The sequence below is a fragment of the Etheostoma cragini genome, chromosome 18 (genome assembly GCF_013103735.1).
Source record: "Etheostoma cragini isolate CJK2018 chromosome 18, CSU_Ecrag_1.0, whole genome shotgun sequence".
Taxonomy (NCBI): Eukaryota; Metazoa; Chordata; class Actinopteri; order Perciformes; family Percidae; genus Etheostoma; species Etheostoma cragini.
In genome coordinates, this window is record NC_048424.1 from 21,117,406 (window position 1) to 21,133,622 (window position 16,217).

General features: G+C 41.6%; 2 protein-coding genes across 4 annotated transcripts; one reads left to right on the plus strand and one right to left on the minus strand.

Annotated features, from left to right (window-relative positions):
• Window positions 1-4,117: 4,117 nt before the first annotated feature.
• On the plus strand, window positions 4,118-8,542 carry chgb (chromogranin B). 3 transcript variants are annotated; one of them, XM_034900237.1, is made up of 8 exons: window positions 4,118-4,371; window positions 4,508-4,554; window positions 4,833-4,923; window positions 5,258-6,025; window positions 6,479-6,791; window positions 6,978-7,074; window positions 7,404-7,514; window positions 8,369-8,542. In XM_034900237.1, the coding sequence occupies exons 1-8, from the start codon at window positions 4,305-4,307 to the stop codon at window positions 8,447-8,449; spliced, it is 1,575 nt and encodes a 524-aa protein (XP_034756128.1). In that variant the 5' UTR covers window positions 4,118-4,304; the 3' UTR covers window positions 8,450-8,542. The 3 variants fall into 3 exon arrangements, with proteins under 3 accessions (XP_034756128.1, XP_034756126.1, XP_034756127.1); XM_034900235.1 differs by having other exon boundaries at window positions 5,258-5,988; window positions 6,100-6,791; XM_034900236.1 differs by having other exon boundaries at window positions 5,258-5,988; window positions 6,322-6,791.
• A 244-nt stretch (window positions 8,543-8,786) lies between these two features.
• Window positions 8,787-15,794, minus strand: trmt6 (tRNA methyltransferase 6). Its single transcript, XM_034900238.1, has 12 exons — window positions 15,482-15,794; window positions 14,090-14,220; window positions 13,792-13,901; window positions 12,248-12,339; window positions 12,060-12,143; window positions 11,843-11,967; window positions 11,534-11,704; window positions 11,176-11,321; window positions 10,945-11,030; window positions 10,210-10,312; window positions 9,836-9,922; window positions 8,787-9,382 (listed from the first exon to the last, which is right to left on the minus strand). The coding sequence occupies exons 1-12, from the start codon at window positions 15,586-15,588 to the stop codon at window positions 9,221-9,223; spliced, it is 1,404 nt and encodes a 467-aa protein (XP_034756129.1). The 5' UTR covers window positions 15,589-15,794; the 3' UTR covers window positions 8,787-9,220.
• Window positions 15,795-16,217: the final 423 nt, after the last annotated feature.

Below are 16,217 nucleotides of genomic sequence, written 5' to 3' on the forward strand. Positions count from 1 at the left end.
TGTGGGTGGGGGGGTGGGTCTTCCAGATTGCGATGAAATTAGAGGCTTGTTAATAAAATGGTTACCATTGATACATTGTCGCACTTAAAAGCCCTAAAACGTATTTTCACAATTGGCTTCCTATTGTGAGAAATTAGCTCCTACATCAAGGCACAATTTTCTGCCAAAGTTTTAATTTTCACATAATTTCTCATTTTCTGTATTTGTGTTTAAGGCAGTGAAGCTTGTGAATATATAAACAGATTGATGCTGTGTCCCTGCACAGCTAACAAACCTTCATACAGTAAGATGTATTAAGATGTAATGTACAGTCAAAAAATAAGATGCAACTATTTTCATTTTAGACTCACCAGTCTAAGTGCACAGTAAATCACCTTTAGCTCCATAATTATAAGCTTGTGCCTATATATCTAAATATATTATACTTGTATTCACATAAACCTGTAGTGTATCATCCGTACCGTACCTGAGGGACTTCAGTGTTTCTACAGCATATTGTATACAATAAGTTTCATACAAAAAAAGGCAATTACAGCCACAGTCAAATGTGAGATAATGTAAGTCAAGGATTATCAAGAAAAAAATAGAGAAGACATGGCAGCACTTTTAATACAAGATAACAATACAACTCATATACTTAGTGAGTAATGTTTAATAATGCATGAATTAATGCAGGGTATTTATTCCTGTCGCTCACCATTAACATCAAGTCCCTATGACTTCATGTGATAAGACAAAATTTACAGATCATCAATTAAGGAGTGGTAACTCCTTAGTTCAATTCAGTAGCACGCATTTGCTTGGCCTCTCTGGAAGCAGAACAGTACCTATAGTCATAGAAATGGGAAGCTGTTAATAGTATATGATTTGTACCTTTATTATTAGGTATCAGTCAAAATCTACATTGATATAAGCATAATAGTAACTTGATACAAAAACTGCCTAAAATGAACACAACAAACAATTAAATGAAAACTTAATATGACCAGAAATAGACTAAAATCACAAAAACAATCATGCAACTATAGCAACCCCTCTGCATAGTGATTAATATGATCAAAAATCACACCCTTTAGAGGGCATCGTTTTCCATTAATTTGAAAATGAACAATAATCAATTAACCCTGAATATTTTGCTGATTTAACTGAAAATGTTTGGGAATATGCTGCACTAAAACACTTATTTACTGACATGATAAAGATGTTAAGGTTATGTATTTAGTTTTGTATTTAAATTTTGCCCAACAGACAGACATAAAAACACCAGGTAACACACTCAGACTGCTTCTGTGGTAGTACCTGGTCCACTACAGTAGTAATACATTTACATTTTACATACATTTTATTTATAATGCACTTTTCATCAATAAATCTCAAAGTGCTAGTAGTGCAGTAGCTACCCCCATGACTACATTACCAGCATTGTGGCTGATAATTACAAAGATTGTTTTAGTTTTTATTTCTGTTTTATTATCCATTCTTACTAAAAAGAACAATAAACACAAAGGGTCATAAATATGCTACTCGTTGGCTGGATTGGACACAACAACATAATGCACATTTTATTGGTGAAAACTACAATGTTTGATCAGCAAAGACAAAAAAAGACAACAGAAGAAGCTGCTTGGACGTTGCTTGCTCCTAAAATAGTTTACTTTTTTGTGCAACCAAGACCAGTTTTAAGTCTGTGGTTAGCAATAACCAAGATGATTTTTATATTTAAAGTTAGGGATGTTTGGAGAGAGTGTTGTGAGAACTTTGCTTGAGCTCTAACATCAGATTTTGCTCAAAGACTAATTAGTGGCTCCAAAAAAGAGAAATCAAGCTCCCCCTTTTTCAACAATATGTCAGACAACAATGGTACTTTAACCAGACAGACAATAGCAAAAGCAAGTGCATTTGACTACAGAAGACCGAACACTGACTCTCCTATTGTCCTTGGAATATCATCAAAGTCCCTCTGTAGTTTAGTCCCCACCAAGGATCAAAGCCCAGTTGAGGCTTTCATGCGGCACATTGCATTGTGCTCATCGTGAGCCGCTTGCCTTTTGTTCTTGCATGAAATGAGTCGTGATGAAAGGTGTGGTGGTGTTGCAGACAGGGACCAATTGGAGTCGGGCTCACAGAGCCTGTCTGAACGCATTGGGCGCTCCCTCTCACATCTCCCCCTTCGTTGCCCGTAAGCTCCTAAATCTTCATGGCTCACTGAAATATTCATCAGGCCTGGAGCAATAGCAGTAAGGCCACAAAAACACAAACACAGCACACGTGTGTGCACACGCATTCTCGGACATACACACGTTGATCAGATCATGGGGCTTTTATAATTTAGTGCTTCAGCGCTTTTGATATCTAGAGACTGGATGGCTCACTTGGAGCACTGAGCCTCAGTCACAGACATGACTTCCTCCCTGGGGACAGCAGAGGAAACTGAGACATTCTTACCCTCTTGCTGCTGCTGTTCGGTACACAAGACGTGAAGTTGAAAATCGTATCATTCACACAAAGTCTGGGTTTACTGGCTGCTTTGAAATACTGCTAATAGCTTGGGAATACAAGACACTGTTTTATGCTCTGACCAGTAATTATTTAAGTCCCCACAATTGCGCCTGTCTGCAGTAACAGAGAGATATCCCAAACCAGTTATGGATGCACGAGAGGTCGTGAGAGCAGATTTATGGAGCGGGATATTCTCATTTTGCCCACAGCTGTTCTGGCCTCACGGTTTCCAAGACATGATTAAATTTGAATGTACTTTACCGCACATAAAGGGCAGTGTTTGTTGCGTAAACACTTCATGTAAAGATTTTTATCATCACACATTTTTAAGCATCTACAGAGGCCCATATATGTAGATAAAGCTGAGTCATTTTGAGTTTATGGTAGCCCAATTTCCAAAATTTGAAACCGGTGATTTTTTTTTACTTTTCTTGTGTTTGAATGAAATCATATATGCACTGAGGAAGAACCAATTGCTCTACAAGGAAGCAAGAGTGCCAAAAGTGCCAAAAAGAAGATGCTAGCTGTTGTCAGTTTGAATGTTCTGAGCCGCGCTGAGCTGAGCATTCTCAGTTTGTGCTCTGTCGCTGCAGATGTCAGCTCATGTCAATCCAAGGTCTGTTATGAAGACGGCGGCAGTCACAGATAACGATGCTGTTCGTTGCTTCATGGAATGTTGAGGAGATTAAAAGTAGAAGTTTGAAATCAGAATACCATCCTTACACTTCACAAATCATTGCACTTGACAATGCAATAAGTAAATTTGTTATGTTTCTGTGCAGCTGTGTTCTTTTTAAGGCAGTCACATCATACCGCTGGATCAGTGAAAAAGGTTGGACTAAATCAGCACACACACTCCTCTAACACAGGGGATCCCAAAACTTTCAGCCCACAACCCCCAAAGTAACGGTGCAACTGACTTGTCTCCATTAACTAGCTTTACTCTAGTGGTGCTGAACCGCAGTCAGTTGGGCTCAGTTCTGACTCTGGGTTTGGTAGATTCCACGGCTGTAAATGTCTAGTCTAACTTTTATTTTAGCCTACATTCTACATTTAATCATTGAAGCAAACATGAAATGTAGGGTGACATTGCTGTCAAAAATACTGGGATATTACATAACTTCAGCTAGAGACTGGAGTAAGCCAAAAAAAAATGATTACAAGTTTATTTTGAGTGAATTAACCCCAGAGCACAATGTCATCTATATGGAAAATGATGCAAACCAAAACAGTAGACCTGCAATAAACAGGACTTGAAATACCATGCATAAGTTCCAATATAATACTTCTTGAGTAACAGAAGAACACCAACAGCATAAACATCCGTAGGCTGAGCTGAATCAACTTTACTCTGACATTAAAACTAGGGTTGCAGGGCTGTAGTATTGGGTTGCAGAAGACATCACGGATCTCCGTGTGGATGTGTCCACCCCCTATACCTGCGTGTCCTCAGGCATCTCACGGCAATAAAAACAAACACACTAATTAACCCCAATTCCCCCGTCTCATGAATCGGTTCAAATTATCACCTGAATGAACCGTGACACTAATTACTAATTCACTTTGCGCAGAATGTCGACATTGTGTGTGCATCAAATCTCACTCAGACCGTTGTTTTTGCAGGTCTAATGAGTCATGACATTAACAGCGCCTAAAGCCCTCCTCCTACGCTCCTCCAGCCCACTTCTCTCTTTATTAGAGGCGCTCCTCTGCTCCAGTCTTCAGAGCAGCAGGCACCCAGTCAGCGCTCTCCCGTTCTCCTGCAGCTTCAGACTGGAGTTGATGCTTTTCTCACATTTTCTTGGATGTACCTTCATCTCGCCAAGATGAGACTTATTTTTGTCGCTGTTGCGGTTGCAGCTTTGTTGACAGGTAGGTAACGGAGTGTTGGTTTTCTTCTTGCAGAGTGCTGTAAGTTAGTGGATGCAGTCCAGGACCATGGACAGAGACTGGCTGCTCTTTCATGCAATCCTTTCATTCTAACATAAATGCTTTCTTTCTAATGCAGAAAATCTAGCGCTGCCAGTGGGAAAAGAAGGACAGAGAGAAGATGTGGTATGTTTTTCTGACACAGCAGCTATGTAGTAATTAAAGCAGCAAAGAGCTACATATAGAACAGGGCTACAACTATTATTTTCTTGATTAATTGATTACTTAAAAACTGTTTAGTGTCATAAAGGAGTGAAGAAACTGGGAAATATTCACATTTAAGCTGGACTCAAAACAGATTAATCGATAATAAAAAAAGTTGGCAATTAATTTAATAGTTGACAACTAATCAAATGAAACGATTAATCTTTACAGCTCTAACATACAGTCTTGGTTAATTGCAGGTAACACGCTGTTTGGTTGAAGTCCTGTCCAAAGCTCTTTCCAGACCAGACTCCCAACTGGATCAGGAATGCAAAGATCTTCTCCAAGCAGGTTTGTAGCACAAGCCAATTTTTCACTGTGCATGGAGATATTAAACAGGCATATTTAAAGCATTAAGGATATTGTTGATGCAGTAGTATTTTAACTGTCAGGTTGCTGAGACATTGAGAAGCTGGTAGATTCAAACACATAAAACAAACTTGAACAAATATATCTTGGCAACAGCTGGTGACAAAAATAGAGCTATTCAGATTGCTTTCATGCCACAGACAACACAAGAGTGATTGATCAAATACAAGATGGGATTTGACCTTAAGGCTGAAGTCTTAGAGCTATACTGAGCACATCTTTTACACGTCTTTTTGATTTTTGTGTTCTGTCACAGGGGTTAACCATGCCCCGCTGGACAAGAAGAGTGGGGAGGGGATAGTAACTCACGGAGAGGTGGCCAAAGGTTATCCTGAGGAAAAGATAACAGATGTGAAAGACATCGAGGCTCTCCTACAATCTGTGGAGGATAAAAGAGACCTCTCCGAAGACGAACGCAGCCAAGAATCCTGGAGTCTGGGTGATGAGAAGGAGAAGAGACACGAGAACGAAGAGGAAGGAGAGCGGGAGAAGAGGAGCAGCTGGAAGCCTGGAAGGTACCACCAAAGGAAACACAAACGAGGAGAAGAGGAAAAAGATGAAGACAATGAGCGCAGTCAGGAGAGCTGGGGGATCGACGAAAAGAGATCTGAAGACGAAGGAGATGTAGAGCAAGAGAAGAGGAACTGGAGGCCTGGTAGATACCACCAAAGAAAACACAAACGCAATGAGGAATCTTTTGGAGGAGAGATGGAAGAGCCAGAGGAAGAACGTAGCCAAGAATACTGGGATGTGGACAAAAGGCAAGGGAACGAGGACGAGGAGGAGAGAGACAAACGCATATGGAAGCCCACACATCGCTACCACCACAAGAAAAAGCTCCACAAACGTGGTGATGAACCATTGGAGGAGGAAGAAGATGGTGAACGCAGCCAGGAGTCCTGGGGTCTTGACAAGAGGGACTGGAGGGCCGGCAGATTTCACCAGAGGAGACACAAACGTGACGAAGAGCTCGCCGAAGAAGCCGGGGAAGAGCCAGAAGAAGAACGCAGCCAGGAGTCCTGGGGTCTCGACAAGAGGGACTGGAGGGCTGGAAGGTACCACCAGAGGAGACACAAGCGTGACAAAGAACTCTCTGAGGAAGAGCCAGAAGAAGAACGCAGCCAGGAATCTTGGGGTCTCGACAAGAGGGACTGGAGGGCTGGCAGATTCCACCAGAGGAGACACAAGCGTGACGAAGAGCTCTCCGAGGAAGAGCCAGAAGAACAACGCAGCCAGGAATCTTGGGGTCTCGACAAGAGGGACCGGAGGGCTGGCAGATTCCACCAGAGGAGACACAAGCGTGACGAAGAGCTCTCAGAGGAAGAGCCAGAAGAAGAACGCAGCCAGGAATCTTGGGGTCTTGACAAGAGGGACTGGAGGGCTGGCAGATTCCACCAGAGGAGACACAAGCGTGACGAAGAGCTCTCCGAGGAAGCCGGGGAAGAGCCGGATGAAGAACGCAGCCAGGAGTCCTGGGACTTTGATACTGGAAGAGAAAAGCGGGAATGGAGGGCCGGCAGGTACCACCAGAGGAGACACAAGCGTGATGAAGAGCTCTCTGAGGAGGTGAGAGAAGAGCCTGAGGAGGAACGCAGCCAGGAGTCCTGGGGCCTTGACAAAAGACATGGAAAAGAAGAGCAAGAAATAGAAAAGCGTATATGGAAACCGACACATCGATACCACCATAAAAAGAAGTTTCACAAGCGTGGTGGATCAGAAGAAGAGGAAGAACAGAGGGGTGATTCAGAAGAATATGAGGAGACTTCAAAGGACGGGGACCATGTAATGAGGTATCCAACAACTCATGCTGCTTATTTCAATACAATGCTTTGTATTCTGCACCCCAATGCACAAAACACTGCCCAGCTCAGTAACACCACTTCCCAATCAATTGGGATCAAATCCCTTAGTAGTGTACATATGCTGGCAAAATAATATTGTTGTTTAAACAGAAAGTAATTTGGGCTGTTTTTCAGGTATCTAGCAGAAAAGCGCAATCCATGGATTTTCAGAGGTTTCTACCATCCTGCGTGGTATAAAAGGGATTCAAATGAGAATGCTGCTAATAACAAGGTAGGCATTATGTTATACACTTATTTTCCTGCCTATATTAAGCAGACAAATTTCTGCCTATTGCTTTCAATTAGTGGCAACCGAAACATGTAGATTAAGAATATTTGATCTTTCTAAAAATGTCTTATGTATTTTATAAATCCTAGCCTAGTAAACCTTTTAGCACGTCTGCTTAATATTGTTTGGTATTGACCCAGCACCGGTACATTTTCTAAAATATTAACCATTTTGATTATCAATTACCAGTAATGTTTTGATCAGCAGAGCAGATCATTTTGCATTGATTGTACAGTTTAGACATAATGTGATTCTGTCTTTAATGTGTTCAGATGGATAAACTGGCCAAGGTGCTGAGCTATAAGATAAACCAGCTGGCCAGCCGTTCTAATCAAGAGGAGCCAAAGAGGAGCATGCACCAGAGAGCACTTACCCCGCCGGAGGTAAACACGGCTTTTAAACAAAAAGACCTTTATGGCTGGGAATTTATTTGCTGTCACGTTCACCTTTAATTAGACCACTGAACTGAAAATACATTTTACATCTAAGACCACGTAGCAGCCAGGAGGCAAAACTCATGTTTGAAATCCCCTTTGATCAAAAATGTAAAGAACCTTAATTCTGCTGGCATTTCCATAAAACAAATTGTCCCCTTTTATATAAAGCTGACCCAGTAAAGCCATGAAGCACATCAAGTGCCTCTGCCACACTGTTTCACAGTGGGGGGGGGGCAAAAGCAAGCAACCATGCTCATTATGGAAATGTCTAGTCTACATGGGGATGTCAGGATTTAGCCTTCAGAGCATCAGTGAATATGCATCTGTGCAAATGCACATCAAGAACTGCCCGCCACGAGCATGTCCGAAATACATGAAGGAGAAATATAACCAGTATATCAGAGGGCAGTGACTCGATCCTCAACTTTGGAATAAGCAAGAAGGATTTTACTGTCTGTGTAAAATCAGTTCTTTCTCACAGAATCTCTTGTTCAGCATCAACACGTTTGCGGTTTTATTTGCGCACCACCTTTTTTATTACTGCTGCAGTAATCACACTAAGAACCCCATGATTATAGCCTCCTAGAGCAATCAAAGTCATAATATGGTCATTAAAAAAGAGAGCAGCGGCCTGTAGAGACCTCCCTTCATCTTGTCACATACTTAAAGCAGAAAAAGTAAGGTGGTGTAGTGATATCAGTTTTACAGCACCACAAATCAAGAGATAATTAGGTCATGTTTAACCTAAATGACCAATTTACATAGTACAAGTATATTACAAAGATTTCTTGTTTTTTTAGGAGAAAGAGCTGGAAAACCTTGCAGCGATGGACACGGAGCTGCAGAAAATCGCTGCCAAGCTGCATGACAACAGTGCATAACCAGAATGGACAGCATTTAAAGGCACTACCTGCTGCTGTCTTACTGTATGTCAGCGTTTTAGTGTGCTTAGTGTTAAAAAAAGACAAAAATAAATCTTGGAGCCTTGCCAATGCATTTTATCCATATATTTGTGATATTCTGATGTTAAATTAATACGCATGGGAATGGTTTTGATGTTTACACATGAGAGAAAACTCAAATAATATATCTGAGACAAATTATTATATTATTGTGTTCTGAAGAGTTTGTTCAGTCTGCATTCAATAAAAGGAGTTATTCTGGGACCAAACAAATTACCTCTCAAATTATTTGTAGAAAAAATAAGTACACACATCAGGATTAGTACTGCTTTTTTAATCCTGTGCAGATAGATTTAACCCACAGTGAAGCTGCATTAGCAACTAGATCCTAACAAATGGCACTTTCTGCAGGTACAATAAAAAAAATCATAACCTAGAAGATGGAGAGCATTAACTCAAAAACAAATTGTCACTTACTCTCAACTTAAATTTCAGAAATTCCTTACGCAATACACTGAGCTTACCCTGTCTAAACTGGCTTATAGTTTGCTCCTCAGCATATCAACTTTTATCTGCTCTGATCTGAACACATGGCAGGAAAAAGTGCTCTGTTGAATGCAAACCTGACACTCTAGTCCCCCTTATTCCAGATGTGTCAAATCAGTTCAGCAGAAAGAAGTCCATGCTGGAGGAGAATCTTTATAGGCCATTGGTAACGTGCCCTTAAAAGATGGATTCTTCTGTATTTGTTTATCCTTCAGTGTCTGTCAGTTTCAGTCTCTTTGCTGCTGGTTCCTCAGCTCGCCGGGAGCCTGCGGGTTTGGAGCGGTCCGCGGCAACCGTTGTTCCTGAGAGGAGGTATCCCCCGCCCCCGCTCATCAGTAGCACAGGATGTGTCCTGTTAGGCAACACCTAGGGACACAACGCAGAAATACAGTCAGGAGACAGTAATTCTAGAGGAAGAGCCGGCTGGAATAACACTTTGGTGTGGCGGGAATATCCGGGTATGCACATTGTTTTTATCTACTTGCTGCATAGTACACAATTCTGAAAAAAGCAACACAAACGTGTGGACAGTGAGCGCAAATTGAGGGGGGAAATTCAAGGGGATTGAAATGACAATTTCAATTCAGACAATTTATTCAAAAATGCCAAACATCCTTGTACTGTGAGAATGCACTGCTTTTTTATAGTTTGTCACTGCAAATTATGAATATTTAGAGTCAAACAATAGATGTTAGTTGGACCCAATTTGATATTTTGACCAAAAGATTAATTTACAAAAACATGAGAAGAAGAAATAACTCAAATTTTCCAATTTATTTTATAGAGCAGCCATAATACTATATACCAGTGCTGATTTACCTGGTAATGTCTGAGCCAGGTGTCTGTGAGCCTGAGGTTGACTGTACCGCCATGGTCCTTGAGCTTTGTGTAGCACTCAATTAGAGCCTACAGAGATGGAGGGGGGGGGGGGAAATAAACATTAAGAGGACAACTGCAGTGTCAGCAATTTGGCGTGATCTTTTCAGCTACATAAGCACAAAAGGTAATAAAAGGCAAGGGCGTGATAGGCATAGTATATCCTTGGCAGTGACAGGAATGTCAGCTGCAGTAATGTTATAAGGGCATTTCCCACTGGAAGATTAAAAACCTGTGTGCAGTGGCGACATAACTAATTATCCTCATCTAAAACGTGTTGTGGTTCTGGTACATACCACTAGCTATGACGGTCTTACCTCTTTGTATTGGGAGTAGACAACAAAAGGCCTGGAGGGGGAGAGGAATTTGAGCAGGCCCATTAGGACTGGACACGGGTGAAACCGACTGGCTATGACCAACCTGCATGTGGGAAACAAACAGATGATGAAGCAAGCCTGTCCAATATGACATACACTGAAAACCGTGTACTTTGTTACTGGAAATGTGTATGTCGGCAATATCGATGCAAGTTATGGCCGGGATTTAGTACCCATTGTAGACATTCATTTCATATTTAACGTCGCTGGATAAGACAGTCAAAGAGGCTGATTTAGGACAGCCTGCTCTAAGGTAGAGTTTATGATATAGCTGCTATGATGTGGAGAAGACTCGGGAGGAAAGTCAATCGGCTCACAGATCAATACTCATGTCACCCTCACAACACTTCATTAATCTTAAATAAGCTATAAAGCAAGTTCCTCATTTTGTATGACAGGAAGCTGCACAGCAATCACTTTGTTCACCTAGTAGGGGCATTGTGTGTGAGCTCAGAGAAAGGCATTCGACATGACTTTTATGGACATTTTTTCAATTCTTGAATCATCCATCACTTTGTAAATCCCTGTAGATCTATTTTAATTACTGTTGTTTACAACACGGCGCCATCCACAACTGACAAAGCCGCGGTGGAAGAGAAAGAGGCCGATGCTGAAAAGAACAGAGTGGTGCAGAGGAGCAGAAATGTGAAAGCAGAAGCCAAATCGGACACCAACCCGTCTGCATTCCTGCCTTCCAGCAGGGCAGCAGCAGCTGCCAGCTTCTTCCGTTTCTCCTCCTGCTTCACCTTTTTTCCCTGAGCCTAAAATTAAATTTAAAAAAAAATAGGACATTGAATTTCAGATCCAATTTCTTTACGTACATGCTTAATCCTGTTGTTTTCAAACACAAAAAGACATGCCAGTAAAACAAGTGTCCTAAGTGGGTTCAGTAAATAGTGTGCATACTCTGGCTTCTTTGAGTTTCTCCCGCTCATCTTTCTCGTGGTCATGGGTACCATCAGCCTCAGTGTTGGTCTCCATGCTCTGTTCCTCTGGTTCTGCCTTAGGCTGGTTTTGCTCCTCTTCTGCAGACATGTCGGATTTCTTTGAATCTGTAATGTTGAGGGAGAGAATCTACCTCAGAGGCACGTCAAAGAATCTTAGTCTGTGTAGTCCATAAAAAGGTGAAACTATGATAACGTGACCATCCAGGAAATACCTGGTTTTCTATGGCATTTCAGAACTAACTTGCAGATACTCAGTTTCATCTAAAAACAAGCCTATACCAATCTTGGAGGGATTGTTTTTAAAAGGCAGGCTCTACCTGCACTGGGATCTTTGGCGGTGGTGTCCAGAGTGCCCGCCAGCAGAGCGTTGACATGGCAGATGGGAAACTCATGCAGCATATCGTGAAAATGTTCTGGGAAGCCAAAGCTCTCCACACCCGCCCGAACGGGCCCACCTCCTGGGTACATTTGGATCACTGAGCCATAGCCTGGATGAGGAGGAAAGAGAGCGTAATTATACAGAAGGGCCAGTTAAGGCTTTTTGAATACATTATTTGTATAGAAAACACTAAAATCATTTGGGAAAACGCATGAACACTGCAGAAAGGTTTACGGGACTGACCTACCCCCCATTCTTTCCATGACAGATCCCAGCACGAGGCCAGCACAAGTCTCAAAAACCAAAACTTTACTGCCAGCGTGGATGTTTGCCAGAGTCAACATCTGGGCAAGTGTGTCATACCGCAGGTGGCTGCATCACAGGAAAACATACACATCATACATCTCGCTCTGCTCTATTAAAGTCAACTTTCACACATGCATCTAATCCTTGTGCTGACTCACCAGATCTTCCCCGGTTCCCGGCCATGGTACATCATAGCCAGGATGCGACAGGACGGTTTTAGAATCGTCACAGTATTTTCATACCTGGAAAAGCACAGGCATGGTAACAGCTGATAACACTAATCACAACGCACTGCATTATATTATGTCAGAAACAAATTGTGGGTGCATCCTTGGAAGTGACTCACTTTTTCTTTTTCTTCTTGATGTACTTATCCTGGGCATATTCGGTCTTATCTCGGAATGTTGAGCTGCTCTCTATAAGCCGCTGAATGATTTCCTGTGGAGCACATACACATATTTTCTCCAATCTCTCTTCTGTTATACTTCAACATTTCATCTGATAATTTAAAAGATAAGGTTCCCATGACAAGACAAAAAACAACAATGCATTGGCTACCTCACAATGCTTTCCGTCTTCTCTATCCTGCCTGTGCCACTCAGCCCCCAAGCCCACCGATTCCTATTTAAAATGTAATGGTGTTTTCCCACTGCAGGGTACCTACTTGACTCTACTCGCCTTTTTTGGTTTTCCATTACAAAAAAAAGTCCCTTGTACCTGCTAACAGGTACTTTTTGTTGTACTACCTCAGTCGAGGTTCCAAGTTAGCTGAGGGCATACCAAAAGGTGACGTGAAAACCTGCAGACTGCTGATTGGTCGGAGAGAATCGTCACTATTCGCGGCGTCATCATTGCTAGCCACCGGGGGGGGGGGGGGGGGGGGGGGGGTGTCCTGGACAAACTTGCCGTGTTTAAATAATATAACCAGAGTTTTTTTTTTTGCTGCCTCCAGCTTCTTTTGAAACTAATTTGTCTTCTGGTTGTGGAAACAGCCACATACTGTAAATCAAAATTAACACACCTTCAACGTTCTGTCTGTGTGTCTGTGTGTGTGTGTGTTGCGCATTTGCTATATCACGGCAGTTTCCTGCTAAGACGACTAGCCACGGCTCGCCTCAGGTATGATCTGCAATGGAATAAGGAGAAACACCACGTTCGAAGCGAGCAGGTACCATTAATGGAAGAAAACGCCATAAGTCATTAACAAAGGGTCTCAAGTATTTATCTTCATTTTCTTTAAAGGCTGAGTAATTTCCTGAAATAGTTTGGCACTGTAGTTTTAAGCATACATCATTTAGGTATTTGTTGGGGACAACTATGCTTTATAACTTTCACTTGTAAAATTGAATTTACTTCGAGCACAACTTAGTATCATTGGCAGCAGAACCATGTAGATGGATTGATAAACTACGATCTCATGTTCATTTTAATAAAGCAACCAGCCCTGAGCACAACAGTGTGCGACTCGACAACTATGGATCTCTATGGCACAGACGGATAAACTATATCAGGGTTTGGCTACACAGACAAAACGTTTCCGAATAATCCATCCATTGTTGTTTTTCCCAACGTGTGTGTGTGTGTGTGTGTGTGTGTATTTTAAGGTGTAGGAGCTCCTGGCCGTCCAGTCCGTGGTGAGGGAGAAAATAAGCGGCAGATTCGGGGAGAGAGTTAAAGGTCCCCTGCCCACAACCAGCACGTGAGGTAATTGGCACGCATCGCTTGCGGGTTGTGAACCACATCCTATCTGAATTTTTGTGTGTCATGATGAGAGGTCAACCCGTGTTGACTGACTCGGTTTGAATCTAACAGAATAAGGGTTGAACACGGGTCAATTTGCCCTGGTCCAACCCAACAACAAATGGTCTAATTGCAAGATTTTTTATGTACCTGACCCTTCAGACCTTGCTCTTTGAGCGTCTCAATGTCATCCCTGGTCAGTTTCTGGGATTTTCCATCGTCTACAATGTTCCTGTTGTCTGTGCCTGCCTCCTTTGCATCTGGGAGAAACACAAAATAGATTACTCAAAGTTAAAAAATAAATAAAGAGTTACAGCCTGTAATAGTCTTTTACATGTCCATGCATACAGTCTGGAAATAACAGATTTATATTCTGGGAGGTATAAAAGTGTCATTTGTAAGCATGAATTGGATTGTGGGTGCTATTTAACAGCAGCAGGTTACACACCAGTGGGGCTCTCTGTGTCCTTGGGCTTCAGTGGCTGCAGGATCCCTCCAGACACAATCTCAAATGTGCTGCTGTACAACTGGCCCACAGCTTTATCCAGGAAGAACCACTGCTTCTCAAAAATCACCTTCCTGTGAGTGGAACGTCCAGAAATAAATCGTTATTATAAGAATAATCATTTGACATCTTCAAAAATCAAAAGGACTTTATTTTAACTTTGTTTGTGGTCAGGCCCATTCTTGCTCTTGGGGAATTACTAGACCTTTATAACTTATAGAGTGTGGTCTAGACCAACTCTATCTGTCAAGTGTCTCGAGATAACTTTTGTTATGATTTTATACTGTAAATAAAATGTATTTGTTGTCATACGTGGAGGAGCGCTTGATATCTACAGTGGCTAGAATAAGTTTACCCCCCCCCCATGCTAAAGATGATTAAAAAGAGGAATAAAAAAAACTGATCTTAATGCCTTAATTAAAATAAAATTAGAAAATCCAACCTTTTAAAAAGACACCGATTTTCTCTGTGAATGAATATGTATTGTAAATAAATAAATGTCCTTCCTTAAAATACAGGGGGCATAAGTATACACCGCCTATGTTAAATTCCCAAAGACGCAGGCACATTTTTATAATTAAAGGCCAGTTATTTCATGCATCAGGATACTATGCATCCTGATAAAGTTCCCTTGGCCTTTGGAATTAAAATCCCCCCCCACATCATCACATAGCCTTCACCATACCTAGAGACTGGCATGGTTTCATTTCAGTTAGCTTAATAGCTGGTTTGATGTGCATTGAGAGAGATTGATCATATGGAAAGTTCCCCATGACTATCTCTATGTATGGTGAAGGGTATGTGATGATGTGGGGGGGGGGGCTTTTTTAATTCCAAAGGCCAAGGGAACTTTATCAGGATGCATAGATAGTATCCTGATCCATGAAATAACTGGTCTTTAAAAATAAAAATGTTCCTGCCTCTATGGGAATTTAACATAGGGGGTGTGTACTTACGCCCGCTGTATTTTAATGAAGAACATTTATTTATTTATGATATATTACTCACTCACAAAGAAAACTGGTGATCTTAAAAGGTTGAATTTTTCAAATTTTTAACAAAAATTAAAGTCATTAAGATCAATTTCCAAAAGACGTTTTTTATTTTATTTCTCTTTTTAATCAACTTTAGCATGGGGGGGGGGGGGGGTTAATTTATTCTAGCCACTGTATGATCATACATCCCTATGTGCATCCAGATGTTGCAATGGGTCATAACTGACCCTGGTGAGGTCTCACTTCTGGTTTAGCTAGCCCCAGTTTGTGCCTCTCATGTAATTATAATAAATGGGGCTTATGTTCCTTTGTTGTGTTAGGTTAACATATTCTGACTTACTTCTTCAGTTGAATTTGCACAGCTTTGAAGATATCTCCCCGTTTCAACACAACGTAGTCGCCCTCTTTTATTCGGTACTGAGAATCCTCGTCAACATTGTCCGCCATAACAAAGCAGATTCAAACCGCCTCACCAGTCCGCTGTCCCTTTCAGATACTTATACGGAGTCGCCGTTGCCAAGGCACTGTCCAAAAAGGCACTAAAACACCCTAAACTAAAAGCAAAACACGGCAAATCCCTATGTCCACGTGCTAGCTTTCACTTCCCTAGCTTCCCAGGACGACTAAACAATTGCAGATTGTATGGCGTGCTATGTTTCAACATAGTCATCGGTGATTGGCTGGATTTGCGTCGCTGAGCTTGCTAGCCAATAGGATGTAGCCAATGGTAACGTTCGATGACTTAGTAGAAATCGAAATTTCAGAATCATCGATGAGCGCGAAGTTCTCGTCAGAGTAGAGGGAAGTGCCATGAAGAAGCACAGACTTCAGACCTGTCTAATTTCTTTGGGCAACCATAGACTGTGTTTATAATATTTACAGTCTAAACATGCTCTGAAATCTTCAATATCTTCAAAATCAAAAGATTTCCACTAAGGGAACATTATTTGTAGTCGGCCACATGCTTGCTCTTCAGAATCAGAATCAGAATCTGCTTTATTGACCAGGTATGAAGACACATGAGGAATTTTCCTATGGACCATAGTTGCTCACAATGTGCTTACACAGTCAACACA